The sequence below is a fragment of the Callorhinus ursinus genome, unplaced genomic scaffold, assembly GCF_003265705.2.
Source record: "Callorhinus ursinus isolate GAN/ISIS: 27379988/994484 unplaced genomic scaffold, GSC_fseal_2.0 scaffold36, whole genome shotgun sequence".
Lineage (NCBI taxonomy): Eukaryota > Metazoa > Chordata > Mammalia > Carnivora > Otariidae > Callorhinus > Callorhinus ursinus.
In genome coordinates, this window is record NW_027397098.1 from 13,355,502 (window position 1) to 13,371,089 (window position 15,588).

The 15,588-nt window shown below is 55.2% G+C and overlaps 1 protein-coding gene across 7 annotated transcripts in view; it reads right to left on the bottom strand.

The window, feature by feature from the left end:
- Positions 1 to 15,588, bottom strand: part of PFKP (phosphofructokinase, platelet) — a 49,156-nt gene that overhangs the window by 16,043 nt on the left and 17,525 nt on the right. For all 7 annotated transcript variants that reach the window (XM_025853539.2, XM_025853543.2, XM_025853540.2 and 4 more), the window contains 10 exons: positions 11,697 to 11,774; positions 9,062 to 9,251; positions 7,738 to 7,903; positions 6,918 to 6,962; positions 6,611 to 6,719; positions 3,801 to 3,896; positions 2,472 to 2,564; positions 1,755 to 1,880; positions 481 to 545; positions 56 to 125 (listed from right to left, as the gene is read on the bottom strand). In XM_025853539.2, coding sequence (XP_025709324.1) covers positions 56 to 125; positions 481 to 545; positions 1,755 to 1,880; positions 2,472 to 2,564; positions 3,801 to 3,896; positions 6,611 to 6,719; positions 6,918 to 6,962; positions 7,738 to 7,903; positions 9,062 to 9,251; positions 11,697 to 11,774 — 1,038 coding nt within the window. The remainder of the gene's footprint in view (positions 1 to 55; positions 126 to 480; positions 546 to 1,754; positions 1,881 to 2,471; positions 2,565 to 3,800; positions 3,897 to 6,610; positions 6,720 to 6,917; positions 6,963 to 7,737; positions 7,904 to 9,061; positions 9,252 to 11,696; positions 11,775 to 15,588) is intronic.

The window sequence follows — 15,588 nt, forward strand, 5'->3', positions numbered from 1 at the left end:
CGTGGGCCCGCGGGAAACATGGGGGTGACTCTCGGGGCAGCGCAGCGTCACCTACCTTCACGATCTGATCATCCGGCAACTTGATGGCGAGCCTCTTGTAGGTGTTCAGATTGCTCTCGAAGCTCCTGGAAGGAAAAGGCGCCATTGGGCCCAAGGTTACAGGGTGGGCAGAGCGTGAGGGGCTCCCCTGGGAGAGCAGCCTGTGCCGGACGCACACAGTTGGCATGCACCTGCTCGGGGCTCTCGGGGCAAGCAGGCAGCGGGGTGCCACCCCGTGTCCCCAGGGCCCCGGGTATTTCCAGTTACAATGGTGCGTGCTGTGCGTGCAGCTGAGAGACCTGGTCTTCTGTGCACTCCAGCGTCTTTCTCAAAATGCCAGCCACGAGCCCCTTTCTATTTGCACCTCGCTAAGCTCTCAACAGCCCCACCGGCCAGAAAGCAGACCAGCTACCCATCAGGGCCCTCGGGCTGCATAGTCACCTCCCGCGGAGCCGCACAGCATCCTTAAACCTCCTCTCGTCCATGGCCCTCTGCACGTCCTGGGTCTTCAAACAAGAGAGAACGTGTCAAGACTCCCACGTCTGTGGATGAGGAGCGCTGCCGCGCCCTGCAGCTCCTGCCTGCCTGCCCCCTTCGCGCCGACCTTCCAGCCTGGCAGCCCAGGCCCAGCGAGTCACGGCCAGTGCCGGCTGCGAGGGACATGCCCAGGCCTGCGCGGCTCAGGCGGCTTGGAAACAGGATGGGAGGTGCACAGCCAGCAGCACCGGGGAAGGAGATCCTGAAATCCCCGAGAGCAAAGCCAGAGCGAAACCAGGCTCTCGGACAAGCAGCCTTCTGAGCAACTCCTCACTGGATTCTGGCGAGGAAGAAGCACGACAGAACCGGCCTCTCGGGGGGACGGGGGGGGGGGGGGGACTGCGGGGAGGATGGCGGTGCGGGGGCCCGGCGGCCCTGGGGAAGCGCTCACACCCGCCTCCGCCCCGTCGATGTGAGGATCTTGGGCAAGTTGTTCCCCTCTGAATGTCAGCTCCCTCATCGGTGCGCTAAGAAAAATACCCCAACCCCGTCGTTGCTGGGGAGAGGAACGTGCCAGGCCCTTGACAGGTGGCAGATGCGCACACACACACATTTATTCACCCCCATAGGCTTCTGGAAAGCGTTTTTCTATGGCTACTTTCAACAAGTCCCCGGACGTGATTATGTAATCACTCCTCTGTCTAGGTTACACAGTACGTTCACTCAGAGCTGCCAGAAAGGCCAAGAAAAGGGTGGTCATGGATAGGCTTTGGAGAATACAGACAGGGACGGCATCTAATGCGGCTCGCTGCCACTTCCTCAGGTGGCCAGTGACCTGGAAAACCACAGCCCGTTTCCCTACGTCCAGGGGCACCCACTCCCGGGCCTGAAGGAAGCTGCGGCACGTCAGGATGTCACCCGCAGTAGCCGCCCTACGGCCACATCTCTGGTCGGAAGGTCCTCAGAGACAGGAGGGCAGGAGCGGCTGAAATCACAGAGCTTCGGCCCCGTCCACCTGGCCCCCGGGACGCCCCCCCAAGAGTCCCCACAGCCCCGTGTTCCTCCACGTCTTCTTCGATGCACACGCTCCCTGCCGACAGACTGACCTCACCTTAGCGGGGGTTAGTCCGCGTGCCCCAGACCCACGACCTCAGCCCGCGGGCAGCACCTGTGCGCTGGGGAAGCTCAGTGAAGCCACGCTGGACTCCTCAGTGAGCACAGGGGCGCCCAGAACTCACCATCTGCACGCACTCCACCAGTGGCAGGCGCACGGCCTGGTTCCCGCTCAGCGACACCACGCAGGCCGGGGTCTCCGGGGTGGCCTGGAGAAGGGCGACCACAGCCTCCACCCCCATGCGACTGGCCTGGAAAGGACAATCACGAAGGTCAAAGACAAGGCCAAAGGCCAAGGCCAAAGGCCAAGGCAGCATGCCCTCCCGCCGCCGGCTCCACAGAGGCACGACCTTGGTGCCCCCAGCAGACGCATCCATGAGCAGAGCCTGTCCCACGGTGTTCAGAGGGATGCAACCTGCCTCCCATCCTACTGGACTGCATCCCGAAGAGCTACTGACAGTCCACCTGCTTACTTCTAACCCGCCTCCAACAAGGGCATTTTGGCCCCAGTAGGAAGTGGCCAGCACGGGGGAGTGAAGGGGAAGGTCAGAGGCACGGAGGGCACCCAAGACCAACACCCTTGAAACTGGACCGGGCCTCTGCTGACCCAGGGCCTGGGTCTAGACACCTGCACGCAGGCTGTGTTCTCTGGAGTCCCTGTCACCCTCACCCCCCAGGTTTGGGGGTCTCCCAGCATCTGTGTGACTGGGGGCCGAGCACAGTTATGTCCAGGACGGGCCACCTACACTGCAGGCAGAGACACTGAGCCGGACGGTCTTTTTGGCAAACGGTTCCTCCTCGCTCCCAGGGGAAGGAACCTGACCGTTTCCATCCTCACTCACCAAAATCCTGTCAAAGGCCGAAGGAGTCCCACCTCTCTGCACGTGTCCAAGGATGGTCACCCGCGTGTCGTATCCCAGCTGCTTGACCACGAGCTGCAAGAAACACAGCACGTAACACAGGGGGTCACCTTGTGCAGGGTGCTGGCGCCCCAGAGGTCTCTCTACTCTCACTTCACACCGACGTGGGAAAAAATTCTAGTTTCTAAATTTCACTTCCTAAAAGGATGTTCAGTTTAATGGTGAGCTGAAGTTTGTTTTTCTTAAAAAGAATGCTTTTATTATCAAATAAAATCTTTGTCTCTCCTACCTTGCAAATGAAGATAAGTAACATGATGTCCTTAAAAAAAGGACACGGCATCAGTGATATTTTACAGAAATGCAGACATTTCCCTGCAGCCCCTTAAGCTTGTACAGCTGAATCTGAAAAGCAAGCTGTGGTCAACCACGGCGCCCCCTCGGGCTGGGCCCCACAAGAGCTGGGCCGGGCCCTGTCTTCTCCCCAGACCTCACCTCTTCCTCTATAAAAACAGCGGGCTGGGGGTTCCGTGAAGCCTGTGGCCCCCCGAGTCCAGGATTCATGCTCAGCTTTGCTGGAGTGGGAAAGGAAACCTTGGCCCTTACTGCTTCTTTTGGTACTGGCCGAGCGCCTTCACACACAGCTCCCCACGGTTTGGGGCTCAGGCGCTCAGCTGGTCAGGGAAGGGAGAGAAACCACTTTGCAAAGCCAAGCGGATAACGTCCTTTGCTGTGATGGATGGCTTCAACCAGAGCCTGCCTGCCCGTCTGGCGGTCTGTCTCCCTAGCGTCCCATCTGGAACGTGCGCAGCCACCTGCCTGACTGGAGAGCCTGGCCCATCCCGCCCAACCCAGGGCTGGTGCAACAAGCCAGCACCTTCGAGCGAGCCGCGCAGCAACGGGACCTCCTGGGTGGCCCCTCCACGGGGCCGGGTGCGGCATGGGCGCAAACCTAACAGGCGCTCTCGTCTGCAAGAGCACGGAGGCTGCACCCCCCTCCCCAGCGCCTGACCCTCGTCCCTGGCTGGGGCAGCTGCGCTGGAACCCCCTGCCTCCCATCCCGCTGCATCTCCCCGACTGACAGGGCGGCTCCAGGGCCTCGGGGAATATTCCCAACAATAAGGCGGGAGCTGCAGGAGACCCATGCTGTTAAAGTCATGAGTCATTACGAAAACATCTTTAAACATCAGGAAGAACAAAAAGTGTTTTCATGATAATAATACAACGTTCCAAACTGGAACCCTGCCAGCCGCGTCACCCTCTCCCATTTCCAGGCTGGCGTCCGAGGACAATTGCAAAATCGGACACACTCACCTCCTTGATTTGCTCAGAGGTAATAGGTTTATTTTGGGTATCTATGGCTCCTTCAGCCACAATGATGATATTCAGTCTTTTTTTCCGGGCACGGTTCTAGAGGAAACAGAAAAAGAACACCCTCAAACACCATTTTAAAAATAAACAAATCCAGGACCCCTTGCCCCAGGTGAACTGGCCACTTGCCAGGTAGAAATCGTCACCTAACTTCGCAAGCAGGGTTTCCGACCATCGGGGCAGGTCAAGGCGCTGTGGGCGTGAAGCTGGAGGTGGCGGGGGCGGGAGGGGCCCGTGAGATCGCCCCAGACGCAGGCCAGCAGCCAGGCAGCCCCGGGCTGGGGGCCATGCTCCTTTGCCATTTGGCCCCAGAAGCCAGTGAGCTCAGCCATGGGCCCTGCGGCGCATCTATACTGCAAACCAGGCTTCCAACGTCCTCGGGAGCCAGAGCTTCCCGCCACCCCACCGTGAGCCCGTCCACGAAGGACAGCCACTGCCATCAGAGCACGGAGCCCCAGGCCTGCACCGGGGGCAGGAGAGGTGCAGAGGAGAGTGCAGAGGTGGAGGCGCACCTGCGCGGGCCCGGCCGGACCGGCACGGCACCCACACCTGCCGTCCCCACAGGCTCACGGTGGCCATCATCCCGCGACGCCCGGAAATCACTCCCAGCCAAGTCTGTTCTCCATCCCGTCCCAAGACCCTCCTCCCGTGGGGGCTGTGAGCCCCAGCGCGGGCAGTGCCTGAGGCCGCCACGCCCGTGCCGCCCAGCGGGCTGGTTCTGGCCAGGCTCGCCCGGTCCCCACGAGGTGCCTCAAGCACATCTGGTGTGTGGTGCTGGTTTTACATTGATGTAAATGTGCTCCACTTCGAAGAGCTTACTAGTCAGAAATATTTCCTAAGAGGTGTAAAGATGCGGCTACAAGAGTGAGTGTGACGTCTCCATGAATATGGGACTGGCTGCGGAGCCACACGTCATCCGTAAAACGTAATATTCCAGAGGGTTACAGAACAAGAGTTGTCTACACATGCCCGTGGGAAGATAAGCCGCCGTGCCTGAATAGGTGTGTGGACGCCTCCCACGTCCACACCTGCACGCATTCCCTCCCTGAGTCCTCACGACAGCACCAGGGGCCTGAGGAACTCGGGACCTGGGAATGTGGGGTCATCTGCCCACGGTCACCCTGTGGGTGGCAGAGCTGAGGCCCAACCCTAGGACCTGTGATGCCTCAAGAGAGGCCTTTCCTGTTTTAGACGGAAATGCCTGGGATTTGGGGCATGCTCTTGAGGCTTGCTTCCTAGGCCAACTTACCTGACAAGATATTTGGAAAAATTCTTACAGCGCTACATCCACAACCAATAAAAATTAATTACAGATATGATGAGATCAAGTGTTTCTGCACAAGGGAGTCCAAGCCATCCGCCGGCACTTAATGCAGGGACCCCAACTCTTTCTGTTCTTGTCCTAGCTGATGGTTCATGAAGTCTGAAACCCAAGGAGGTTTGCAGACAAGACCACACAGGTATGGAAATAATGGCCAAATCCAAAACTCAGCACCTAAAAACCAAATAGGGCCTCAGCCCTACCACCTTACCCTGACCTTGCAACCACTGTGCGTGGCCTCGGAGCGAGGGTGTGTTTCCCCGTCCCCAAGGGCTGCCGCCAGAACTTGGCCTGTGACCGCATTGCCCTGGACCAGGCCTGGCGCTGTCAGTGGGGAGGAAGGATGGCCAGCGGGGACAGGCACGGCCCCCGCAGGATTGGTGATTAAATGCATGTTCTCAGAGCCACACACGTCCAGTCTAAGACCAGTGCCACCCCTAATGTCACGCAGCCAGCCACGAATCACCCCACACCAGCTGGCCCACCTCCCCAGGCCGGAACCAAGAAACAATGAGTGGATTTATTACGTCCACGGTTAATACTGGGACTTGGGGCATTCCTGCATTCACCGGTCTCCCGCAGCTGAGCCCCACCTTCCCATGGGCACGATTCCTCCCAGCAAAGCTATGGCATTCATCAGCAGTTCCTTACATCGTGTTTGGGTCAGCAAAGCTTGTTGGGTATGTTGCTCAAGTTCCTTTCTTGGAACCTGTCACCTGAAGGTGGTGGCAATGCACACGTGACCTGGCTACATGCAGAGTGTACGTGCTTGCTGAATACAGCCATAACTAGCCTGTGCCATATGCTTACATTATGCACCTGCAGGACGGTGCTGACGTGGCTGGGAAGTGCACCCCACGCTGGGATTTCTGTCCTGGGAGCTAAGCTCGTATGCCCTTCTCAGAAGCCTTCCCAGAGGGCAACGCACCCTCCACTAATAACGCTGAGTGGGGGCCACAGGCAGCCCCAGACTACAAACAGAAGGAAAAGCCTGGTCCAGAGTACCCCTCCACCATCACACCTGACGCAAGCCCAGCGAGGCAGGGACGGCTCAGCCCAGGAGGGGCTTGCGGTCAAAACACAGGTCGGCTCACACTGGCGAGTGGAGACGGAACGGGAGGCAGATTTCCTCCCCGACTCCGGTTTCTCTTAACAGCCATCATCTCTACTTAAGACTACTTCAACCTTCAGCTGCTGCTTTGCATGAAATACAAAGCTTTTGGGGTTTCTCTACGGCACTGCTTTGGGAAACTGGGGGCAGCCGGACACATGAAGAGCCAATGAATGCAGACCCTACGTGACAAGCCTGGACTCACTTGAGAACCACAGAGTTTCCACCTGCTTTTAACTCCGTCCAGCCTGGGACCCCCACAGGCTGCCGCACACGGCGGTCAGAGGTGCTGGCGGTCGAGGGACACAGAACGCACATTACCTCGGACAGCTTGATGCACATATTCTCCTGCCAGCCTTCTTCTGGTGGGGATTCCGGAAGGAACACCCAGTCTGCTCCACAGGCCAGGGCGCTCACCAGGGCGAGGTACCTATTCGGAAACGGCACCGATTTTGGAAGGCTGCTGCCGGGCAGCCACAGCTCGGAGGCGGCCCTGGGCAGTCGGGACACGAGCGAGCATTGGCAACAGCGGGCTCCCGCCTGGGGGCGTCTATCCCATGGGCGCAGGGCTCTCGAGGGGGCCAAGCTGAGGGTGCTCACCATCCAAATCGCGTCTACACATACGTACCCGCAGTGTCTCCCCATAACCTCGAGAACAAAGGTCCTCTGGTGGCTGGAAAAGAGACAGAGGAAACATCCACTTACCACCACTGGGAACCGCATGAAAAGAAAACAGGGAAGTCCTGTGACCGACAGGTGGGGTGGAAAGCCTGCTTCATGGTGATGGCCGGCACCTAAGCTTCCAAAAAGGGCCCATTTTCTACAAAAGCAGATGCCACTGTGCTAGCATTTCGAGCTCTTGCGCGCAAAGGGGCTTTGGGGCTACACACTTTACAGCGAGCGCTCGCTCTCCCGCACACACGCACACTCCTGGGACACCTCTAGGCTCCTCCCGAGGAGCAGGACCAGCCCCGTCGCTCAGCACACACGCCTACGCCCTTGCAGGGCGGGGAGCACTCCAGGCGATAGGAACAACCGCTGGGCTCCCCCAACACCCCTGGGGTCCTCGGGCGCCTACTGAGCCAGAGGACAAGGGGCCCCATCCAGTCCGGCCACTCACAGGAGACCTTGCATGGGATTTCCCGCTAGGATTATTTTGTCTTCCCTCCAGCAAACACTTATTTCTTCTAAAACCAGGGATAGGAGTAACCTTTTACAGTTGAAAATAAAAAGTCAACGGGAAGCCGTTTTCTTGCTCTGGTTTCTAACATTCAGTAACAAGACTGTATCAAAACACCGGTCTGGGGAGCCATCCAGGGCCGGCACGGACGTCTACCCCGCAGCACAGAACACGCATCTGGGGAGTCGTCCAGGGCCGGCACGGACGTCTACACCGCAGCACATCTAACTTCCAACGGCCCCTGCCTGGGCTCCCACGCATCTGTTACCTCTGGGCGGTGGTCATGATGGCGTCGACAACCTCGATTATCCTGTGCAAGGCAGAGTCGGTGCCGATAGTCATGTCAGTCCCACAGAAGTCATTGTCGATGGAACCCACCATGCCCACAACGTTGAGGTACGAGTGCTTCTGCACCTGCTCCTTGTCGATCTCGCCTGCATGGAAAACAAGCACCGGCCGTGACCGGGAGCTGCGCCGACGCCACGGGTGTCAGGCTGCTGAGAAACAGGGTGTCCCGGGTTGAGAAAGCTGGGGTTCTACACTGGCTTCCTGTGTGCGGTTTTGGCTTTTGAACCACCTCATTCTGCACATGTAGGGTATGACAGCCAGACGGGGGAGGGGCAGTGAGGGGCAGACGGGCGCGTGGGGTCTGTGCCCGGCGTCCGGCGGGTCGAACCCGACTTCTCTTCGGCCATGGCCTCAGGCACACATGCCTCCAAGTAAGGACACAGCCCCGTCACAGCATTCGGTACTTAGGGATGCTGGTTTCTCACACGTGTGGGGCTGGCTGTCGGCAGGGATCTACCTCCCGGCTCTCAGCAAACACTGTGCAGTCGGCAGATGTGCTCATCAGCGGGGCACAGGCTGGGACCTAGTGGCAACCCCTCTGGGCCACTGCGGAGCCTGCGGCAGGCCCGCATACAGCAGATGACCTTTGACTCGTGCCACGGGTGGCCAACGGCCCATCTCCAGTCCCTGAACGGACCTCAGAGGCTTGAGGCAACGGCTTCTGGCCAGCTCACCCCCTTCACGAAGGTGCCGTTCCTTCAGGCAGTTTGCTCCCACTGTCATGTTTTATGCTGAACCGGAATTATGGATCACCACCCTTCCAAGACAGAGGTCACAGAACACGGGGGGTTCTCGAGAATCCTGCCCCCGCAGCCTGAGAAGGGACGCGACCAAATCAGCCAGCAGCTACATCTCAGCTCAAGTTGTGCAACAAGTGGACATTCAGGAGCCCCCCGTGGAGCAGGGAGGGGAGGTGAAGGGCGGCCCGGCGCACCCTCTCCTCCGCCCCCCCCCGGGTCTCCTCTGCTGAGTGGGGACACACAGGAGACCTACTAGCTCAGATGGCCATCAGGAGCGCTCCCCGAACCTGTGCCGGGGGTGGGCAGTGCCTGGCATGGGGCAGGACCAGGAACATAGAACTCATCATTCTCAGAGGCACAAGGTCAAGTCCAGGTGGTAAAGCAGGAGGCCTGCACCGCCACCCCTCATGCCTCTCCACAGTCAGATGGGTGGACGTGTGAGGTCAGAGCTCTCTGAAGGGAACAGAAAACCCACGAGAACAGCACACAGAGGCAGGGATGTACCATTTTGGGCCAGCTCTTCCAACAGCCCGCTCCACTCTTTCCGGAAGATATTGGCCCCTGTGAGACTTCCATCCCCGCCGATCACACACAGGTTAGTGATGCCCCGCTGAACCAAGTTATGAGCAGCTCTCAGGCGACCTTCCCGAGTGCGGAAGGCTTTGCAACGAGCACTGCCGATAATGGTCCCTCCCTGGAAAACAAACAAAACCACGCGTACTTATTTTCTTCCCGCAGGAGAGGAAGTGGCGGGGCTCAGCGCATGTCAATACCCCTGTATACATGCAGGACTGGCAGAATCTAGGTTCCCCTCATTTAAGTCGCTCAAGTGTGGGTACAATGGACAAAGACACAGGCATCATGCCCAGGGGGAGCCGGGGGGGGGGTGGTCAGGAGACCGGCACAGCCATCAGGTAAACACGCAGAGCAGGGCAGTCTGCAGGAGGCCTGTGCTATGGTGGTACAGCGTGGGGCGGCCGACCCCACCCCCCCGAACCTCAGCTGGATGCAGCGCTGGCCAGAGAAGCGGCCCCGGTACCATCAGAGCTCACCGTATGCACAGGCAAGGCAGAGACCGGTGAGCCAAAGGGGTTTTTTTGCTTTTTTGCACATCTCCCTGCCGCACCCTTTTTGAAAGCTAAATCTTAAGAAAACTCAAGTTGGATCATCCAAACTTCTGGGAGTGAGAAGTCGTGATTTTTCACATTTGGTTTTTCAAAAACGAACGATTCCTAGTTGCATTTGGAAAAAACCAGGGTTCCTTCACATACACCATGGATGCGCTTATCAAGCCTGCATTTGTGGGCCGTCCTTCAGGTACACGCTCACTTTGTAAGGCGAGGCGCTCCCCCCTCAAAGGGAGCCTGCGCTGATGACAGTGAGTGTGGTGGAGTCGGCATTGTGGGTGCAGCAGAGAGGGGGGCCGGGGCCAAAGGTGCAGGGCACACAGCGAAGATAAGCTGGCTCTCTGGACTTGGCTTCGACCGAGAGCCATCGGAGGGTCATGTGATTTCTAACAACTGGGAGCTGCGTCAGCAGCCCATCCACACTGAGGGGATCACGTGCTTGGGGCCCCAGGAGCGAAGCTACAGCTGAGGAATGCAAAGGAGGCGCCCCTCCCTGCCCCCACACACTCAGGGGCACCTGCACGTCCTGTCTCCCTGGGCAGTCACATGTACACCCACTACCATCTCCCCACCGGGATGACGGACCGAGCACGTCACGTGAGCGTGAGTGCGCGAGGCGCTGATGTGATCACCGCAAGGACGCTCGTGGATCTACTTATCAGTTCACATCATTAGCTTTTTTTGTCGTAAGAACTTTCCAGGTCTACTATTTAAGCAACTCTCAAAAATTGTAATTATTGTGCAGCACTGGTATGAACCATAGGATTTATGTGAAATGACCACTGTACTCAAGTTCACTAACTCGTCTACCACCTCAGTTACCGGCACGTGTGTATATGTGTGTTGAGAACTAAGACTTATTCTCTTAACAACTTTCAAGGGTACAATACAGTGTTATTAACCACAGTCGCCACGCTTGTAGGTTCGATCTAGAACTCACTGGTCTTCAGCCTGGAAGTTTGTGCCTTGTGACTGGCACGGCCCCGTTTCCCCTCCCCCAGCCCCTGGCAACCACTGTTTTGCTGTTTCCAGGCGTTCAGCTTTTTTAGGTCCCACACGTGAGATCACAAGGTATTTGTCTCTCTGTGTCTGACTTATTTCACTCAGCATAATGCCCTGGAGGTCCGCCCACGCCGTCCCAGCCTGCAGGATTTCCTTCCTTTCTTCAGGCTGCATATATATTCCATTCATATCTGTACGCCACGTTTATTTGATTCATTCTTCCATCACACTAACACCTTCGGTGGGACAGCACCAGTTTGGTTTCTATTTAAAAAATACTCAACACAAGTTACACATTAATACATGCGTTTCAACAGGTCAAACCACGAGTGAAGAGCTTTTTGTCAAGTCCATTCTTTCCACGTTATCCGCCTCTCCGAGGATTTGGAGGCTTCCCTTGGCTACCATGTTTGGGGAATTTATAGGCATGAAACAATCAGGCAGGTTTCTTTTAAATTCAAAGTAAGCAATTGTTTTGCCTGAAGCCATACCCGCCTCATTCCTGTGCACACCAGAGCGATGAGCCCTGACTGGTTCAGGCCAGAACTGGGAGGCTGGGTTCCCACTAAATCCTGCTGCCCTGGGAGGGACCGTTCCCAGGCTTTGTTACACTGACACCAAGTGACTCTCAAAAATCCAACAGGCGGGGCTGTTTGCCGTGAACATAGCACCAACAAACCGAGGCGGCCTCAATATTAATCTGCTCTTAAAAAAAAAACAAAAACAAACCTGAAATCCGCTACAAGGACCACAGGGAACACTAGAGGTCACACATAACTTTTTACTGCAAGAATAATCCTGTTTCCACGATGTAAAAGCTTTTTAAAAATGTTAATGAAATGACAAATTAAGGTGGTTTTTTTGGTTTTTTACCATGTAAGTAGGTGAGAACAATGCCAGGCAGCACATTAATCCGTGTTAAGTATCACTGGAGCCTACGCATAAAAGGTTTCCAACTTTTTAAAAGCGGGACTTACTTCAGAGAAACAGTATTAGAAGTCAGCACGTACCACTTGGAGAATGCTCGAGACGCTCTCCCAACTGGCTTCAACAATGTTTCTGCCGCCATCGACCATGCCTTGGTAACCCTGGGGGAAGAGAATGGAAACCCTTGTAAAACGGGGTTGAACCCTAGTGAGACATTAGATATTCGATGGATCTGTGAATTCTGTAAAATGCAAAGGATGAGGACCCTGAGCCCCAAAGAGCCCGGTGGTTAGGAGCAGTGCAAGACGAGTGCTCGTTCTAAGCCTTCAGTGTGCAGAAAAGCCCCCCAATGGAATCTCCAGTGAACGGGAACTTCTTGCCAGACCCATCCGCAGTACAATGGGGAGTAAGCTAGTTTATCCCCTAACAGCGCCTGAGAGCCTGAAAGGGGAGAAACTTACCACAAAATGGTTTGTAATCTACCAAACTCGCATGCAAACCGTGGTTGTCAATCACACGGCATTCCTGTCGAGGCCTCAGTTGGCCCGGGCGATCCATGTTACTCTGGATAGACACACCGGATTTCGGAAAAGCACCACAGCCACCAGTGGGCCCTACCTTCCAGTTAGCGGCAGCTGACTACCCCGAGGGCCGGTGAGTGTGGGATGTGAGCACGCACTTTCGCCCGGAGGCCCAAGGACCACGACCTTCGGACTCCAGGTGCATCTTGCTTCCCCCCCCAGACTACACAAGACCAAGGAATCCAGAAACACCCATGTGCGTGACTCTCTCCAGGACATTTAACCTTACAAAGGGAATAGGCACTAGCCATTTAGAAAGTTTATCCTAACAGATCGTTACAGGGGATTCAGAGCTCCTCATCTAGTGAAGGTCAAGAGGAAAGGAAAAATAAGGATCGTTCAAAATGAAATGGCCCACGGAGTAGAGACCCATGTGTGGAAGTTAATCAACAGCACAGGTGCCTTCACGGCCATCAACGCACCTGTGCTTACAAGTGTGCACTTCCCGCCAAAAATGTGCTACTATGTTACGTGACTCACTGGGTCAATACATTACATCTTAGTAATATGTAACACATATTACCCTATTTTATACAATACATATAACGCAATATTGAAACACGGTATTATAGAATTGTTTCTATATTATGTAGAGAGAATACATCTACACATACTTTTATAAATTACACAGTGAAGCTGCTCTCAACTTCTCTTTGTTCTTTCATTCCATGCCACCCTCCGCTTTCCTATTTGTCACACACATACCTGGCTACCAACACACACCTGTGCACACCTGTGTGTACATTTGTACATATTTCTTATATCGTTACACATTGCATATGACATGTAATATATTATATACAATATATAATCATGTTTGTATTTCTAACATATTCATATAATTACTATTACAGATATAACAAATATATATTTCATATATTATACAGAGTATACATTGTATATGACACCTAATACGGTACAGTCATGTAATATTTTCTACTACATAGTGTACGTATACATAAATACACATAAACCTGTGTGTGTCACAGTCACACAGGTGTTAACGTGTGACAACCAGCAAAGGGACCGGTGGCCTGGAACAAAGCAGAGAAGCCGAGAGCAGGTACATGTTGGAGCTGGCTGGCCTCCCTGCACCCCCTGCACGGAGGATGTGACTCTGGGGCTCTGGCACCCCACAGCCCCCAGCACAGGCCCACTGTCTTCACGGGGCAGTGACGCACACCTTCTAAATGCAACTCCGTGAACCTTACAGGGTGTGCATTGTGCATTTTTAGCCCACTCCATATAAAGTACTGAGCTGCTGTGCTTGTCACTGTGGAGGGTGAGGGTGATAAGCTGGAGTGTGATTTGATCCAGGCCCTGTCCCTGGAAAGGGAGCTCTTAAGAGAGGCGGTATCTACATGGGGCACCGTGTGTGAGCTCCCCAAGCACAGAGGCTGCAAAAGCAAGCCCTCCCTGCTTCTAAGGGAGTCCCAGGGATCTTCAGCAGAATATTAAAAACAGGCAGAGAGCCAGGTGATAGCTAGAAGGCAGACAGAGAGAGGACAGAGGTAGGATCCAGTGCACCGACTGCTGCAAACTCCCAGGCTCCTGTAAAGAACGGCCCGCGTCACTCTGCCTGCATGCCACAGCACGGCCTGCTTCAGATACAGCACTCAACAAGTCCGCATCTGCGGCGGTGCAGACTTTGAGCTCACTTCCAAGAGGCCTGGTGGGGGGGGGGGGGGGACACCACCCCGGAGCGGGCCTGCGGGCTGGGCTGGCTCCAGCTTCCAGAGCCTCGGGCACCTCGCGGACACGGACACGGCCCCTCTGCGGAGGCATGAGGTCTTACCTCCCAAGCCCGTGCACACGGGGCTGAGGACGATAGAAACCATCACTCCTGAGGCCCGGAGGACAGGTGTACGCGAGGCTGTCCCAGGCGGGGCAGGGTGGAGAAGTGCGCTATCCACGGGCTTTGGCAAAAACAGGACACGAACACCCTCTCAACAAGCACAGCCGTGGGAGTGATTTCTGCACACTCCCCCTTGGGGACCCAGGGGTTGGGGCTGCCCCGACACTGCTGATGAGGACACAGAGGCTGGGGGAGCGTCCTCAGCTTGTCGGGGGTGTCTCCGCTGCAGGTGGCTGTCAGCCCCGGCCCGTGGAGGATTCCTGCAGCTCGTGCCCCCCGGACAAGCGCTGTGCCCAGCTTCTGCTGCTCCACAGGGGCCGTGCTGGGAACACAAAAACCCTCTTCACCTTCAGGATTCTTGCTCAGCATCTAAATAGTGACTTAATAAAAACATGGATAAACTGCTGGAGCAGGAACGTGGAAAATTGTTCTGTAATTCCTAACACGTATTTTGAAACGTAGAATGTTCTCCAAAGATACTTTATGTCATGCGGCATAGAGACCCTGGGACAGCAAGCGATAAAGGGATTTTTGTGATTAGTGCATCCACAGTGCGCTCCTGACCGCACGCCTGGGCGCGGCAGGAAGTGACTCACCCTCCATCTGCAGACTCATGGAGCTCGTGCAACCCTCGAAAAGATCTCCCAACTGCAATTTTTAGCAGTCTTTCGCTTACAAGGAAGTGGTTACTAAATTAAGAAGACTGATTTTACACAAATGTACTGTAATTTATAAATTCGGATGCACTGTTTTCTGTGGAAGTCTCTTTGGAGCCTTGAGTACTTTATCCCAATACAGCCAGAGCCCAAAATATTTTCCGAACTTCTCCTTGGAATTTGCCTTCAGAGCCAGTTCGATGACTCGCACGGGAATAAAATCCACAGAAAACCCTTCAAAGCCACACTTAGTTTTTAACCCCGAGTAACACTGCCCGCCTTGTTGATCCTCATTCCCACGATGAGCCCAGGAGACCGTCAAGTGCACCATCCGTTCAGTGACATCTGGGAACGTGCCACAGACTCTGAAATCAGCTTGACTTCTTGTTTGAAACGGTTCTGAGCAACGGGCAAAGTCAGCATAGTCCCCAGTTTGTTCCTCTAGAGACAGTGCTGCATCCAGAGGTCACTGTGACCTGCGTTTTTGGGCACCTGTTAAATCCGTTCCGAGGAGAGTCAGAGCTAGTGCACTGCGGTGGCTTTCTCTTATAATAGATCTCATACTACATATGGTTTTTAAATTAAAGACCCAGAGGGAAATCCCAGTCCCACGCTATATGGCCAAGTGGGCTTTTCCCCTTGAACACGTATGTTTGATGAGTGCACCTGTCTTCTCAACTTGATAATGGTTTTTCCTGCATCTGATTTCCTGAATTACTGGGTCAACAACTCACTGTCTGAGTGGCAAACACTCCAACTACCAGCGGAAACAGTCTACCAAAGATAGCATCCTTCAAAAGTATTTTCTAGATATCCTGGTGACCAACACCACAGACCTCTACCCATGCTTTGCTGCCTTGAGTAAATACATATTTTTGTCTTC